Source organism: Corythoichthys intestinalis, chromosome 3, assembly GCF_030265065.1.
Source record: "Corythoichthys intestinalis isolate RoL2023-P3 chromosome 3, ASM3026506v1, whole genome shotgun sequence".
Lineage (NCBI taxonomy): Eukaryota > Metazoa > Chordata > Actinopteri > Syngnathiformes > Syngnathidae > Corythoichthys > Corythoichthys intestinalis.
Window position 1 is genome coordinate 22,745,224 of NC_080397.1, and position 13,451 is coordinate 22,758,674.

A 13,451-nucleotide genomic window follows, 5' to 3' on the forward strand; every position below is an offset into this window, starting at 1 on the left:
CACGTCACAACGCAATATGCTTCTTTAGGGATCGTTAAAGGGATCGTTAAGGCTTTTTCATTGTGATGTCGAGGCCTCGAAAACACTCGGAACCGGTTCTGAATTGGAATCGGATTTCGATTCCCATCCCTAACTAGGATTATCTCATTAACTGCGAAAGACATCCAATCTGTGAACTGTTCCAGTTCATATGGATTGGACATCTATTGCTGTCAATAACTTTTTAGTTATATATCTAAAGCAACACACCACTGTAAATGTTTAATAACATCTGGCAGATTCGCCTGCTGAATGACTATTTTCTACAGCTAGCAAACATATTAGAGTTCCTTAGTGCATTATAATATTGATTTAATCTCGTCTCGCCACTTTCTAGTTATATTTGTGTCAGCTAAGATATGAAAAGCAAGGGAAGCAAGTTTCCCTATTTGTGCCATGAAATCATTAATTAATCAGTGGTTCTTTGACATAACTTCGCAGGAGGCTCCATATAGACACAGGTACCCTTTGAGTTTTAGCACAGTCAGCCCACTAGCTCTATGTAATGTATATTTGAGTCACCACTTGAATAATATTCATCCATCCATTCATTTTCTATACACTATACTAAGATCACAGGTGAGCTTTAAACAACACAAGCAAACTTGGCAAACATTGTGGTGAACACAGACTTCTCACCAGTCAACCAGAGAGGGGTCTGTTTGCAGTTGTGCTTGCTTAAAAACGTTGCTTAAAAAAGTTTTTGGAAGTTTTCTTTCTTTGTTTTCTTATTGTGCAGGAAAGCCTGAGTGGAAATTCAAAACTAGACCACAAATCACCAACATATAAAGTTACAAATCCACAAAGCGACAAATTTGGGAGTCCAGGGCTGGGTAGTCAGCCCTAAAATATATGTCTGCCCTAGTTTAAGGAGACAATCAGTACAAAAAAAGAAAATTCAAACAAAGTTTTCAAACTTCCATTTTGTCAAATTAATTAAATCTCATGAAATAATTTATTGAATAACTTCCTGCTAGATTGGCATTTATCTCATCAGCACCTAGATAATATTTCTTAACAGTTGCATCAGGTTAGACCTGTACTTCTCAAATAGTGGGTCGTGCGTCCCCATGGGGGCGCAGAGCAATACCAGCGGTGGTGCATGTGACGTAGAGAACTTACTTTTTTGCTGTCCTAGAATAAAGTGTAATTGCACATCCACTCAGTGGGTGGCAATGGCGCTCTCATTTAAGAGTGTGTGCAGTATTTTTTAACCAAACAAGAACACACAGCAAAGAGCACTGGAGATATGAAGAGCTAAGATGACGAAATATGACGAGGCGAATGTAGCGTTTGGCTTTTGCGAGACGAGGAAAGACCAGTCTGTTTACTGTGTCTAAAAATGTTTGCAGTGGACAGCAGGAAGCTAAATCATTTAAGACGTCACTTAAAGCCATTAGACCTCAATCACATTGATAAGCCGCTTGACCCTTTTCAGCGAAAATCTGCCGAATATTACCAACAATCGTGCCGCTTCGTCAGCGTTACATCAGTAAACCAGCGAACACTGTTAGCATCATATAAGGTGGCATACCAAGTTGCTCAGTGCAAAATAACCTCACACCATAGCAAAGGAGGTGATACCGCATGCAGCAAACATAAAAACTGTCCCTCTGTCCAATGACACTACGCTTTTTCTGTTCTCTTCATTTTTTATTTTTTTCCGTCAAATTGTCTGGCATATTGTCTTCATGAGTTTATGTTGCTAATAAATTTTAATTCGTTATTATTGTTCATTAAATTTTATTTTTCGGTATGAAATGGTAAAACATGTACCTTGAGTGTATTTTTACAGTTTGGATGTTACCTTTTTTTTTTTTTTTTTTTTTTTTTTTTTTTTTTTTTTGTACCTCAGGCAAATTAATGCACTTCAAGTCTTTACTGTCACAAACAAAACAATGTTAATAAAGTTACACTTTATTGTAAGATGATCTACAGTGCTGCTCGAAAGTTTGTGAACCCCACAGCGATGGTCAGATTTTTTGTAAAAAAAACTAAAATAACCTTATTAAATGTTAAGTTATACCCAAATCCACAATACTGACATTCCAAATAATGGACTGAAACAAAAGAAATAGTTATATTGTCATTCTTTATTTAACAAAAGTGGTTGATTTAAGAAAAACTCAGATATCATGTGTGCAAAAGTATGTGAACCCCTTCAGTTAATAGGATATTGCGCCTCCTTTTGCAGAGATTACCTCAACCAAACGGTTTCTGTAGTGACTAATCAGCCTCTCACATCTACTTTGGGGGATTTTTGCCCATTCTTCCTTGCAGAACGCAGTCAGTTGAGAGAGGTTTGATGGGCGTCTGGCATGAACTGCTCGCTTCAGGTCCCGCCACAGCATTTCAATGGGATTTAGGTCAGGACTTTGACTGGGCCAGTCCAGAACACGAATCTTCTTCTTTTTCAGCCATTCCTTGGTTGTATTGCTGGAATGCTTTGGATCATTATCATGTTGCATGATCCACCTTCTGCCAAGCTTTAACTTCAAAACAGATGGCGTCAGGTTATGTTCTAGGATTTGACAATATTCCTCAGAATTCATGATTCCCTGGACTATGTGGAGTTGTCCAGGTCCTGAGGATGAAAAGCAAGCCCAGATCTTGACATTCCCACCTCCATGCTTCACTGTTGGGAGAAGGTTCTTTTGGTGGTATGCAGTGTTGACTTTTCGCCAGACATGGCGGTTTTGGTTGTGACCAAACAGTTCAATTTTGCACCTACATCAGTTGATGAAAACTATTTAATTTAGTCTCGACAACACAACTGTTAAAAAAACAAAACAAAAAACTACTGAATTGATTGATTAGGAAATCAGGTTGAAATAATAGAAAATTCCAAAATGTTGAGGGGGTTCACAAACTTTTGAGCAGCACTGTATATTACTTTTTTTCTTTAATATTAAAGAGGACACAATGTTATAAAAAGGTGTAATTATAATTTTATAGAAAAATTATACTATATACAGTGGGGGCAAAGAGTTGAAAGGGGGGTGCTTGTCTTCCTGGGGGGGTAATTGAGACACACAGGGTTAGACACACTTGATATCTTCATTACTATCAGCTTCAAATACTTGTCTTTATTCTTCCTCTTTCGTAGATGGGTTTTCTGAAGTCACAAATTTTCCTCACTACAGCATTAAGGAGTACGGTACTTTGATCCTGACTCTTCTGCACATGCTATTTGCTGCTTAATTGCCGGTCAATGCCATTAATTGATAAAACCTTCAAGCAATCACATGCATGTGCTATGTAGGAAGAAAAAAAGTGGTGCCTTTTTGGTGTTTAGTGCATAAGCAAAACATGGTGTTATGAGAGTAGAAAAAAAATACAGCGGTACCTCGACATACGATCCCTTCGACACACAGTATTTTTCGACATGTGACGCAAAATTTGACTCGCCATTTATTTCCACATCAGACGACATGCTCGAAATACGACGATTTATGACAGCGCTGCAGTCTTTGTTGTTCCGCAAGACGGACGCAAGGCGGATTTTCTTGTGAGAGAAATCAACATGAGTTCCAACAAGGTTAGTGCAGGTGGTGAAAAAAAGGAAAAAGGTGATGCTTACCATTGAAATGAAAATGGAAATGATAAAGAAATATGAGCGTGGTATGCGTGTCCATGAACTGGCTCGACAATACGGCCGTAGAATGTCTACGATCTTGATGGTCCTCCTCCGACCTCTGTTTGCCAGTCTTTATAAGTAAGGGTGACAATTATTATCGTGGTAACGTCACCAAAGAAAATAAGAAATCTCTAGCTTTGTCAGGTTTTTAATCATTTTTTTCAGAACTTGTGCAACACAACACCCCTACTGTCCGCCACAGGACATTAAAAGAGAAAGTAAAAATCTCAACCGCACCTATCTCACTGTCAAGTCAGCCACGCGGTGAGCTCAGGTACAGCATGCAAAACACATCCACCACATTAGAACCCGATTCGTTACTTCATCACGGGAAGTATTATTATTCATATCATATTATATTCCATTTTTTAATTTATTTGTTTTACTATGTGTAATTGCCATTTGTAATGGTACCAGCAGCATATATTAAGGATTTAGTGTAGGTTTTCTGGCTGTGGAACGAATTAATGGAATTATAATGTATTCTTATGGGAAAATGCTGCTCGACATATGACCATTTCGACTTTTAAACAAGGTCCTGGAACGAATTAACTTCGTATGTGTGTCTGTACGATCGCTTCGACACACGATCTTTTTGACATCCAATGTAAAATTGTACTCGCAATTCATTTCTACATCCGACAACATGCTCAAAATACGAAGAAAGCACCGCAGTTTCTTAGTTTTCCTGCAAGACGGGCGCACGGCAGATTTTGTTGTGAGAGAAATCAACATGGGTTCCAAGAATGTAAGTGCAGGTGTTGAACAAAGGAAAAAGGTGAGGGTTACCATTGAAATGAAAATAGAAATTATAGAAAAATATGAGCGTGGTGCGTGCGTGTCCATGAACTGGCTCGACAATGCGGCCGTAGAATGTCTACGATCTCAACAGTCTTTCTCCGACCTCCATTCGCCAGTCTTTACAAGTCAAGATGACAATTATTATTGTTGTAACATCGCTAAAAAAATTGCCAACTTCATCAGGTTTTTAATCATTTATTTCAGAACTTGCGCCACACAACATGCCTAGTGTCCGTCGCAGCTGAACAAAGTAATAATAAAAAGTTCCTCACTCAGTCAAGTCAGCCACGCAGTGCGTTCAGGTACACCATGCAAAAATCCGCCGAATTAGATTTGATTCGTTACATTATTACAGGTATTATTATTATTATTCTAACTATTAAGATATTATTTTTCCGATTTTTATTAATAATTTATTTGTTTTGCTCTGCGTATTGCTATTTGCGATAGCACCTGCAGCATTAAGGATTTAGAGTAGGTTTTTTGGCTGTAGAACGAATTAATAAACTTATAACGTATTCTTATGGGAAAATCCTGCTCGACATACAACCATTTTGACTTACAAACAAGGTCCTGGAACGAATTATTATTGTAGAGGTACCACGGTATTATTAAAATTGTCCACAGTAAAAAACTCGAAATGAACCGATTCATTGCCCAAGCCTAATAGAGCCAAGTGTGTGAGTGCACAAACCTGTTCCTCCATTTGACCAACACATTTTCACAAGCACAGTTACTTACCGCTATGTCTGAATCTGAGTGCATACATCTTGGAATTCATGACGCTTGCTTCCTTCCGGTTATATTTCGCCTTCGTGGTCTCCCATTTTCCGGCCTTGTTGCTTAAATAATCCGAAAAATTGGACTGGCGTAGACGGCGTTCACTAAGTAGAAAACATTATGAATGATTCAGGATCGCGTCTGTAAGACAGGCTTGTCGTCAAACCGTAGTTGTGGTCGATTTGCGCAGGATTGTTTTCTGAGGTTTGAGGGAACCTGGGTGAGGAGGTACGCAAGGCGCAGGAGGGGGAGTGCTTGCCTTGGGCGGAAAACTGTGGCTGACCGAGATGCCGCCGTTCTCCAACATGAGTTTGAGAGGGAGAGGAGGAGGAGAGGAAGGAGAGCAATAGTGAACAGGGCTGAGCCGCATGTCGTTCAGCTCGGCCTGCAAATGCAACTCTGAGTCATCCACATCATACTGGAGGTCACAGTCCGGACAGTAGCCATGGTACTGGACTTTCTCACTGAAACGGACGCGGTCCCTCTCGCGGGGCTCCCTGCTAGAGGCCTTTAGGCACTTGTTCTTTTCGTGACGGAGAAGGGGCATAGGTCTGGGTAGTGTAGGAACCAGGCTGGACTCCGGGACCCCGCCATCATTAGTAATGAAACACGATGTCGGGGAGAATAAATCCCGGTTTGGCTTCAATGAAAAAACACCACCATTTTTCAACGATGAGCCATTTGCCTTGGATAGATTCCCTGACAGAACTAACGTCGGATGAGTCAGGTTTTTCCCGCAGTGATCCTCAGCTCTCGTCGAGGTAAGCCTGGGCGGTGGCAAGGGTGGGTGCGCCTTCTTGTGTACGGTCACCACAGCGGGCGGAAGGGCGAGGAGAGGGGCGACGGGGGTCGGCGGTGTAAATAGGCAGTCGTCGGCGAAGAACTTCATCTTCTCCAGGCTGGACGCGGTGGTCGTTGTAGTGGCGGTGGAACTGGAGCTGGAGTTGAGCGTGTCCGTCTTGGAGCTGTCCGTCAGGCCGTCCTCTTCCAGCTGCAGGTCGCACGTCAAGGTGTCAATATCGTGGACGACCTGGAGCAGAGAGGATGTGTAACATAATTAACTACATCAACGTCCCCAGAAAAGAAAAAGAAAAAAAGGAATAATGAGCATTAACTTCCATCTCATCATTCTAATCAATGCACTGAAAAGCTCAAAGTGTAACATTGAAATGGCTACACTGTGATTGAGGAGGCTGATTCAGGAGATTAAAAATCAATTGAGATATCACACTGACACCTGCACCGTGGGGAGAAAAAGAAATATCTCAGCAATTTATGGGGATGGCCGTGAGCCTAACAGACTCAAGCTGATTGATGGACTACAACAATCTCATTCAGCGTTGCACACCAGAAAAGCAGCAAAAGCAACAATATCCTGGATGGAAATGACATTTGTTACTCATAGCTTGTGTTAGCAATGGTGAAAGGACACAAAATTCAGGAAGAAATGCACGTCGGAAGCTTTACTTCCCTGCCGCTATTTACTCCTTCAGTGCCACCGAGAGCAATCGACAGCCTATTCATTTGGAAAAGCTGGCATTCGCTGCCAGCCCTCAGTCCATACGGATCGGACGTTGATCACGGTCGATGGCTACTAATTAGTTAACTCATTGGCTGACATTTTGACTGGGAGGGTTGGTAGCAATGATTCCCTATCCCTAGCACCATCAATGGCACTTCAACATGGGCATTCAATGTCAGTCCAACCAGTTAAAATGAATGGCAATGAGTTACAGTACGTTAGTGCAATAGGCCAAAATATTCTGGGGTACAAAAAGAAATCTGAGGCTTTTGTATTTTTTTTTGAAGCCACACTTTGAACATTACCACTGGGCTTGGATTTGGGGGAAAAAACAGGAAAAACGATTATGAAACATTAAATTTGAATCAAAATAAATACTACTGAACTGTACTTGAAAAATGCACTGTTGTGGATTCAAAAAAGTTTGTTTGAAGATTTAATTCAGTCAAACATTTGCGTACAACTACAGCCATATTTTAATCTTGTCAATCTTCTCAATCTGAACTGCATTTAGTTTAGCAGGCGCATTCATTGAACCTTCATTATACACTATAGCATTATTTTTCAAATCCAAAACAGCTAGGCTATATATTTCGTCAGTGAACAAAATGACAGAATATTTGTACACAAAATAAATGTCTTAAAAGGAAAATAAACAACATAAGCAAAACTATTTTAAAAACCAAAACTATACAAGAGTATGAAACATATTCTTTCTAATGGACAGAAGATGACAACACACAATCACTGAGCAAAATGTAAAATGGTAAACACCTAAGCTACAGTGGGGAGAACAAGTATTTGATACACTGCCGATTTTGCTGGTTTTCCCACTTGCAAGCCATGTAGAGGTCTGTAATTTGTATCATAAGTTCTCTTCAACTGTGAGGGACGGAATCTAATACAAAAATCCAGAAAATCACATTGTATAATTTTTAAATAATAAATTTGTATTTAACTGCATGAAATAAGTATTTGATACATTACCAACTAGTAAATATTTCGGCTCTTAGTTCTTTTTTAAGAACCCCTCCTGTTCTCCACTCATTACCGGAAGTAACTGCACCTGTTTGAACTTGTTACCTGTATAAAAGACACCTGTTCACATGCTCAAACAAACAAACTCCAACCTCTCCACAATGGCCAAGACCAAAGAGCTGTGTAAGGACATCAGGGATAAAGTAATAGACCTGCACAAGGCTGGGATGGGCTACAGGAAAATAAGCAAGCAGCTTGGTGAGATGGTAACAACTGTTGGAGTGATTATTAAAAAATGGAAGAAGTTCAAGTTGACGGTCAATTTGACTCATTCTGGGGCTCCATGCAAGATCTCACCTCGTGGGGCATCACTGATCATGAGGAAGGTGAGGGATCAGCCTAGCACTACACGGCAGGACCTGGTCAATTTCTCGAAGAAAACTATCGGAAAAACATTACGCCGTCATGGATTAAAATCCTACAGCGCACGCAAGGTCCCGCTGCTGAAGCCAGTGCATGTCCAGATACCTCTGAAGTTTGCCACTGACCATCTGGATGATCCAGAGGAGCAATGGGAGAAGGTCATGAGGTCGGATGAGACCAAAATTGAACTTTTTGGTCTAAACTCGGCTCGTCGTGTTTGAAGGAAAAAGAAGGATGAGTACAATCCCAAGAACACCATCCCAACCGTGAGACATGGAGGAGGAAACATCATTTTTTGAGGCTGCTTCTCTGCCAAGGGTATAGGACGACTGCACCGTATTGAGGGGAGGATGGACCTTCTTCAGTGAGAGCCCTGAAGATGCGTCGTGGCTGGGTCTTCCAGCATGACAATGACCCAAAGCACTCAGCCAAGGCAACTAAAGAGTGGCTCCGTAAGAAGCATCTTAAGGTCCTGGAGTGGCCTAGCCAGTCACCAGATCTGAACCCGATAGAAAATGTATGGAGGCAGCTGAAAGTCCGTGTTGCCCGGCAGCAGCCCCGAAACCTGAAGGCTCTAGAGAAGATCTGCATGGAAACCTGCTGCAAACCTTGTCAAGGACTGCAGGAAACATTTGGTATATGTAATAGGTTTCTGTACCAAATATGAAGTTCGATTTTTGTGATGTATCAAATACTTATTTCATGCAATTAAATGCAAATTTATTATTTAAAAAACATACAACATGATTTTGTTTTTTTTGTATTAGATTCCGTCCCTCACAGTTGAAGAGAACTTATGATACAAATTACAGACCTCTACATGCTTTGCAAGTGGGAAAACCAGCAAAATCGGCAGTGTATCAAATACTTGTTCTCCTACAGTGGTACCTCGACATTGGAACGCATCGACATGCGATTCTTTCGACATACGACATAAAATTTGACTCGGCGCCTACTCGACATGTGACGACATGCTCGAAATATGACGATTTATGACAGCGACGCAATTTCACTAATTTCCCACAAGACAGCAGCACGTCGGATTTTCTTGTGAGAGAAATCATCATGGGTCTCAAGAAGGTTAGTGCAGGTTGTAGTAGTGGTGAAAAAAGGAAGAAGGTGACGCTTACCATTGGAATAAAGAACGAAATCATAGAGTATGGTGTGCCTTAACTGGCTTGACAATACGGCTAACAACGCGGCTCACCGTATCCTCCTCTACCTCCAAACCCGCTGTCTCCTCCGAACTCCGTTCGCCAGTAAGTTAAGGTGACAGTAAGAACGTTTTTTAAGATGTTTTGTTTATTCATAATTTATTTGTTTTACATGTGTCTAATTTAATGAATTTGTTAAATTAGACAGAAAATGGCTCACTGTTTCCTCCACCTCAGGGGTATCAAACTCCTTGAGAACCCCTATCCAGCTTGTTTTCCATCTCTCCCTCCTTTAACACACCTGAATCAAATGATCAACTCATCAGCAAGCTCTGCAGGAGCCTGATTACCAGAGCCGTGGAGAGTTGCGACACTCTCTGAACTCACCGCCGGTGGTCACATGGTTCATGTAGGGCGTGAGTAGTTCCAAGCATAAGCAGCGCTGTAATGGTTTTCAACAGAAGTGACAGCGATGATTGCGAAATTTATGGGAAAATGGATAAAATCACGTATCTAAGAACTTTATAGTATTTGATTATGTCATTGCATTATAACATATGGCGGAAAACACTCAGGTAACTTGGAAGTTCCGCTCTGAGACCCCCAATTTGGCCAAATTTCAAAATTGTCCGATACGCATGTGTGAGACATCATTGGAAAGCTTAAAATCTCAATTTTCTGGGGGAACAAAATTTTTTAACAGGAGGGCATTTATTAAAAAAAAAAAGTTTTTTAAACAGCAAAACCCCATCTGGAGGCGAGAGCACGCTAGAGCAGAATTACAGACGCCATGACTTAACGAGACATTATCGCGTACTTACCTTGTTTCGATCCTAAAACTCCATGTAGCATGTATCACTCAGCGTCAAAACGCAGCTGTGACTAGCCAAAGCTGGAGTTTTTTGGGATTTTATGGGTGAAACATGGTAATATAACAAGGGTCGCGATGCAGAAATCGTAGACATCAAGGAGTGGTCGAGATTTCCTTTTTTAATGTATTTACCCTTTTAAACTTTTTTTTCAATTTTTCTTTGTTTGGATCGATTATTTATCATCTAAAATTCATTCATTCATTCATTCATTTTCCATGCCGCTTTTCCTCACGAGGGTCGCGGAGGTGCTGGAGCCTATCCCAGCTAACTACGGGCAGTAGGCAGGGGACACCCTGAACTGGTTGCCAGCCAATCGCAGGGCACAAGGAGACATACAACCATTCACGCACACACTCATACCTACGGACAATTTAGAGTGTTCAATCAGCCTACCATGCATGTTTTTGGGATGTGGGAGGAAACCGGAGTTCCCGGAGGAAACCCACGCAGGCACGGGGAGAACATGCAAACTCCACACAGGAAGGCCAAAGCCCGGGATTGAACCCTTGATCTCAGAACTGTGAGGCAGACGTGCTAACCACTCAGCCACCGTGCCGCCATCTAAAATATTGGAGAAAATGCGACAGTAACGTAAAAATTACAATTAAGCAATTGTTAAGCGGTAGATATCCGTGACTTTTTTTACAGACGCCAATTTTTTCATTGTGACTTAATTTGTTTAAAAGTTAAATTATGCAATTGAATCATTTTTTTGAGTCGTTTTTTTTTTTTTTTTTTTTTTTAATTAAGTATTAGACATCAATTAATGATTCAAAGCTAAAAATTACAGACATTTTGAATAAAAAATATGACTACTTAACTTCTTTTTATGGCTAGGTTAAAACAAAAGCAGTTGCGCGACGTCTGTAAATGGGGTTTCCAGGGTAAAACGGACAAATTAAAAATAGTTCGGGGGCTTAATGCGCTATGAATCTGCTATTGCAGCATATAGGCATGTTTTTCTATCACACACAACAGTTCCTTTGGCTTAAAATACAGCAGTTTATTTTAAAGAGCATTGCAAGAGCAGAAACAGTTTTTTCAGTCTTGTCTGTGTTTTCCACCATATGTAAATGCAAGTTTTACATTTGGAGTGGTAAGGCGACATCTGAATACTATGTAAACTGTTACCCAGAAGGGAACTTTACCATGTTGTGAAGTAAAAGTTTTATGTTTGTGTTAGCATTAGCACGGGAAATCGACTTTTACATTGAAATGCAAGATAATTTAGATTTTTCTTTTTTCACAACTAGAATAATGTTTTTCCCAGAGAAAGATTCACCTACCTATGGTAATATATTAAAGACAACACCATGTACAGTATAATATATTTTGTTCCCAAGTTCTAAGTGGTAGTTCCTAGTTTGTTTTGTCGCATTGACATATAAAACCACTTTTGTTCACAAAAAAGTTTGTGTTTGTGGTCACGACTTTTTATTCTATTTTTCTCCATTTTCTATTTTCCACTTTTCTTTACTATTGTACTTTCAAATGCTTCTATTTTATAAACTTAGTTTGACCTGAAAAGTTGTTTGACACAAAAGAAATGACATGATTTCCTGCATAAGTTAACTAAATGTTGAATATAGCCTCTAATTTTAGTAAAACCAAATGTATCCCTTTAGTGGCATTTTTTTATTGGAGTGACATTTGAAACTACCCAAGGCTCTACTACCCGGAAGCAACCGGAAGTAAAATCATATAATAGACCACTATGGGAGTATTGCATCCTGTTTTCCATGGCTCTGCTGATTACGAACCTGATTATTTGAGTCAGGTGTGTTGGAGGAAGGAGACATGGAAAACAGGCTGGATAAGGGCTCTCGAGGACCGGAGTTGGATACCCATGCTCCATCTCCACATCCGCTGCTCCTCCGACCTCCGTTTGCCAGTCTCTATTTGCCTGGCATGGCCAGACTGTTCTCCCTGTATTTTTCAAACACTGTGAAAGACGAGGCGAACGAAATAATCCGTCCTATCAGATTCTATTATTTGCGTGACGTCTTTTTTCTTTCTTTCTTTCTTTCTTTCTTTCTTTTTTTTTTTTTTTTTTAATTAAACCTGTCCTGTTCAGCTGTTTGACACGGAGAATGGAAGTCTAAGTGCCCTGATGGTCTGAACAGTTTTAATGTTTCACATTGAGAGTCAGACATACTCCCATTGTGATCATTCAACATACCTCGTTTATTATGATAAAGCAGCGAACAGGAAGGGGATTATGGGGGAACATAAGAAAAGAAACACAAGAGAAGAAAGAAAAGAAACACAAACTACAACAAGAAATACACTGAACGTCTACACTAACTACTAATATGTTGGTGCTATCGTCAGCTAGATGTATTTCCGGTTGACACCATGTGAGGGGCCTGTTGACCAGGGAAAGAGGGGGACGGGGAAGTCTATAAGCTAAATGATTGAAAGGAGCAGCGTGTACACAAATCAGCTCTGTGATCTAGAACCCAGTAATCGTGTGAATCCCTTGTGAGTGTAAGCCCGTCGGCGACCAACCCTACGCCGCCCCATCGCCAATCCCGGCACAGGGACCCCCCACCCGAGCGCGCCCCATCACATCCAGCCGCATGCGAGCCCCCATGACATCTTCCTAACGAGCAATGTCACTCTTGCACATCTAAAGTCGTCTCCACAACAACACAGATGGCAAACGGGAGAGCCGAGAATATGTTCCATTCCGCGGTAAAATCAGTTTTAAATTACCAAAAGCACATCGACACAAGTCATTGACAACAGTATGTCTCGCGCTAGCCATGTTGAATGAACTCCAATCTTTGCTCGCACTAGTTTCTTGTCGGTTTACCAACGTCACGTCCACCCATCACTAATTAGTCCACTCCGATGTCTGTTTGCTGTGGCTTGCTCCGCCCTGGAAATTTGATCCGCTGACGGTCGCCAGACTCAATAGCTGGAACAGTGGCGAGTCTGGAGTTCCAGGCTAAGTCTCTATAAGTTAAGATGATGATAAAAACGCCCCCCCCCCCCCCCCCCGATTTATTTATAATGTATTTGTTTTGCTACATGTAATTACTCTTTATAATTGTACCTGCATTATTTATTAAGGATTTATCGTAGGTTTTTGGGCTGTGGAACAAATTAATCCAATTGTAATGCATTCTTATGGGGAAAACCCTCTCGAATTGCGACCATTTCAACATACAAAGCAGGTCTTGCAACAAATTGAATTCGTATGTCGAGGTACCACTGTATTAAGAAATGAAAAATTGCAGGCC

At 40.8% G+C, this 13,451-nt stretch overlaps 1 protein-coding gene across 2 annotated transcripts in view; it reads right to left on the bottom strand.

Moving 5' to 3' along the window:
- The window catches only part of prr16 (proline rich 16), a 65,458-nt gene that overhangs the window by 34,538 nt on the left and 17,469 nt on the right, over positions 1 to 13,451 (bottom strand). Inside the window, exon 2 of one of the 2 annotated variants that reach the window (XR_009062704.1) lies at positions 5,219 to 6,287. Coding sequence is in view for 1 of the 2 variants with exons in the window: in XM_057831465.1 (XP_057687448.1) it covers positions 5,418 to 6,287 (870 nt within the window). In the remaining variant the exon portion in view is untranslated. Of the gene's footprint in view, positions 1 to 1,890; positions 6,288 to 13,451 lie in introns of those variants that run through there. The other variant, XM_057831465.1, reaches the window with a different exon arrangement.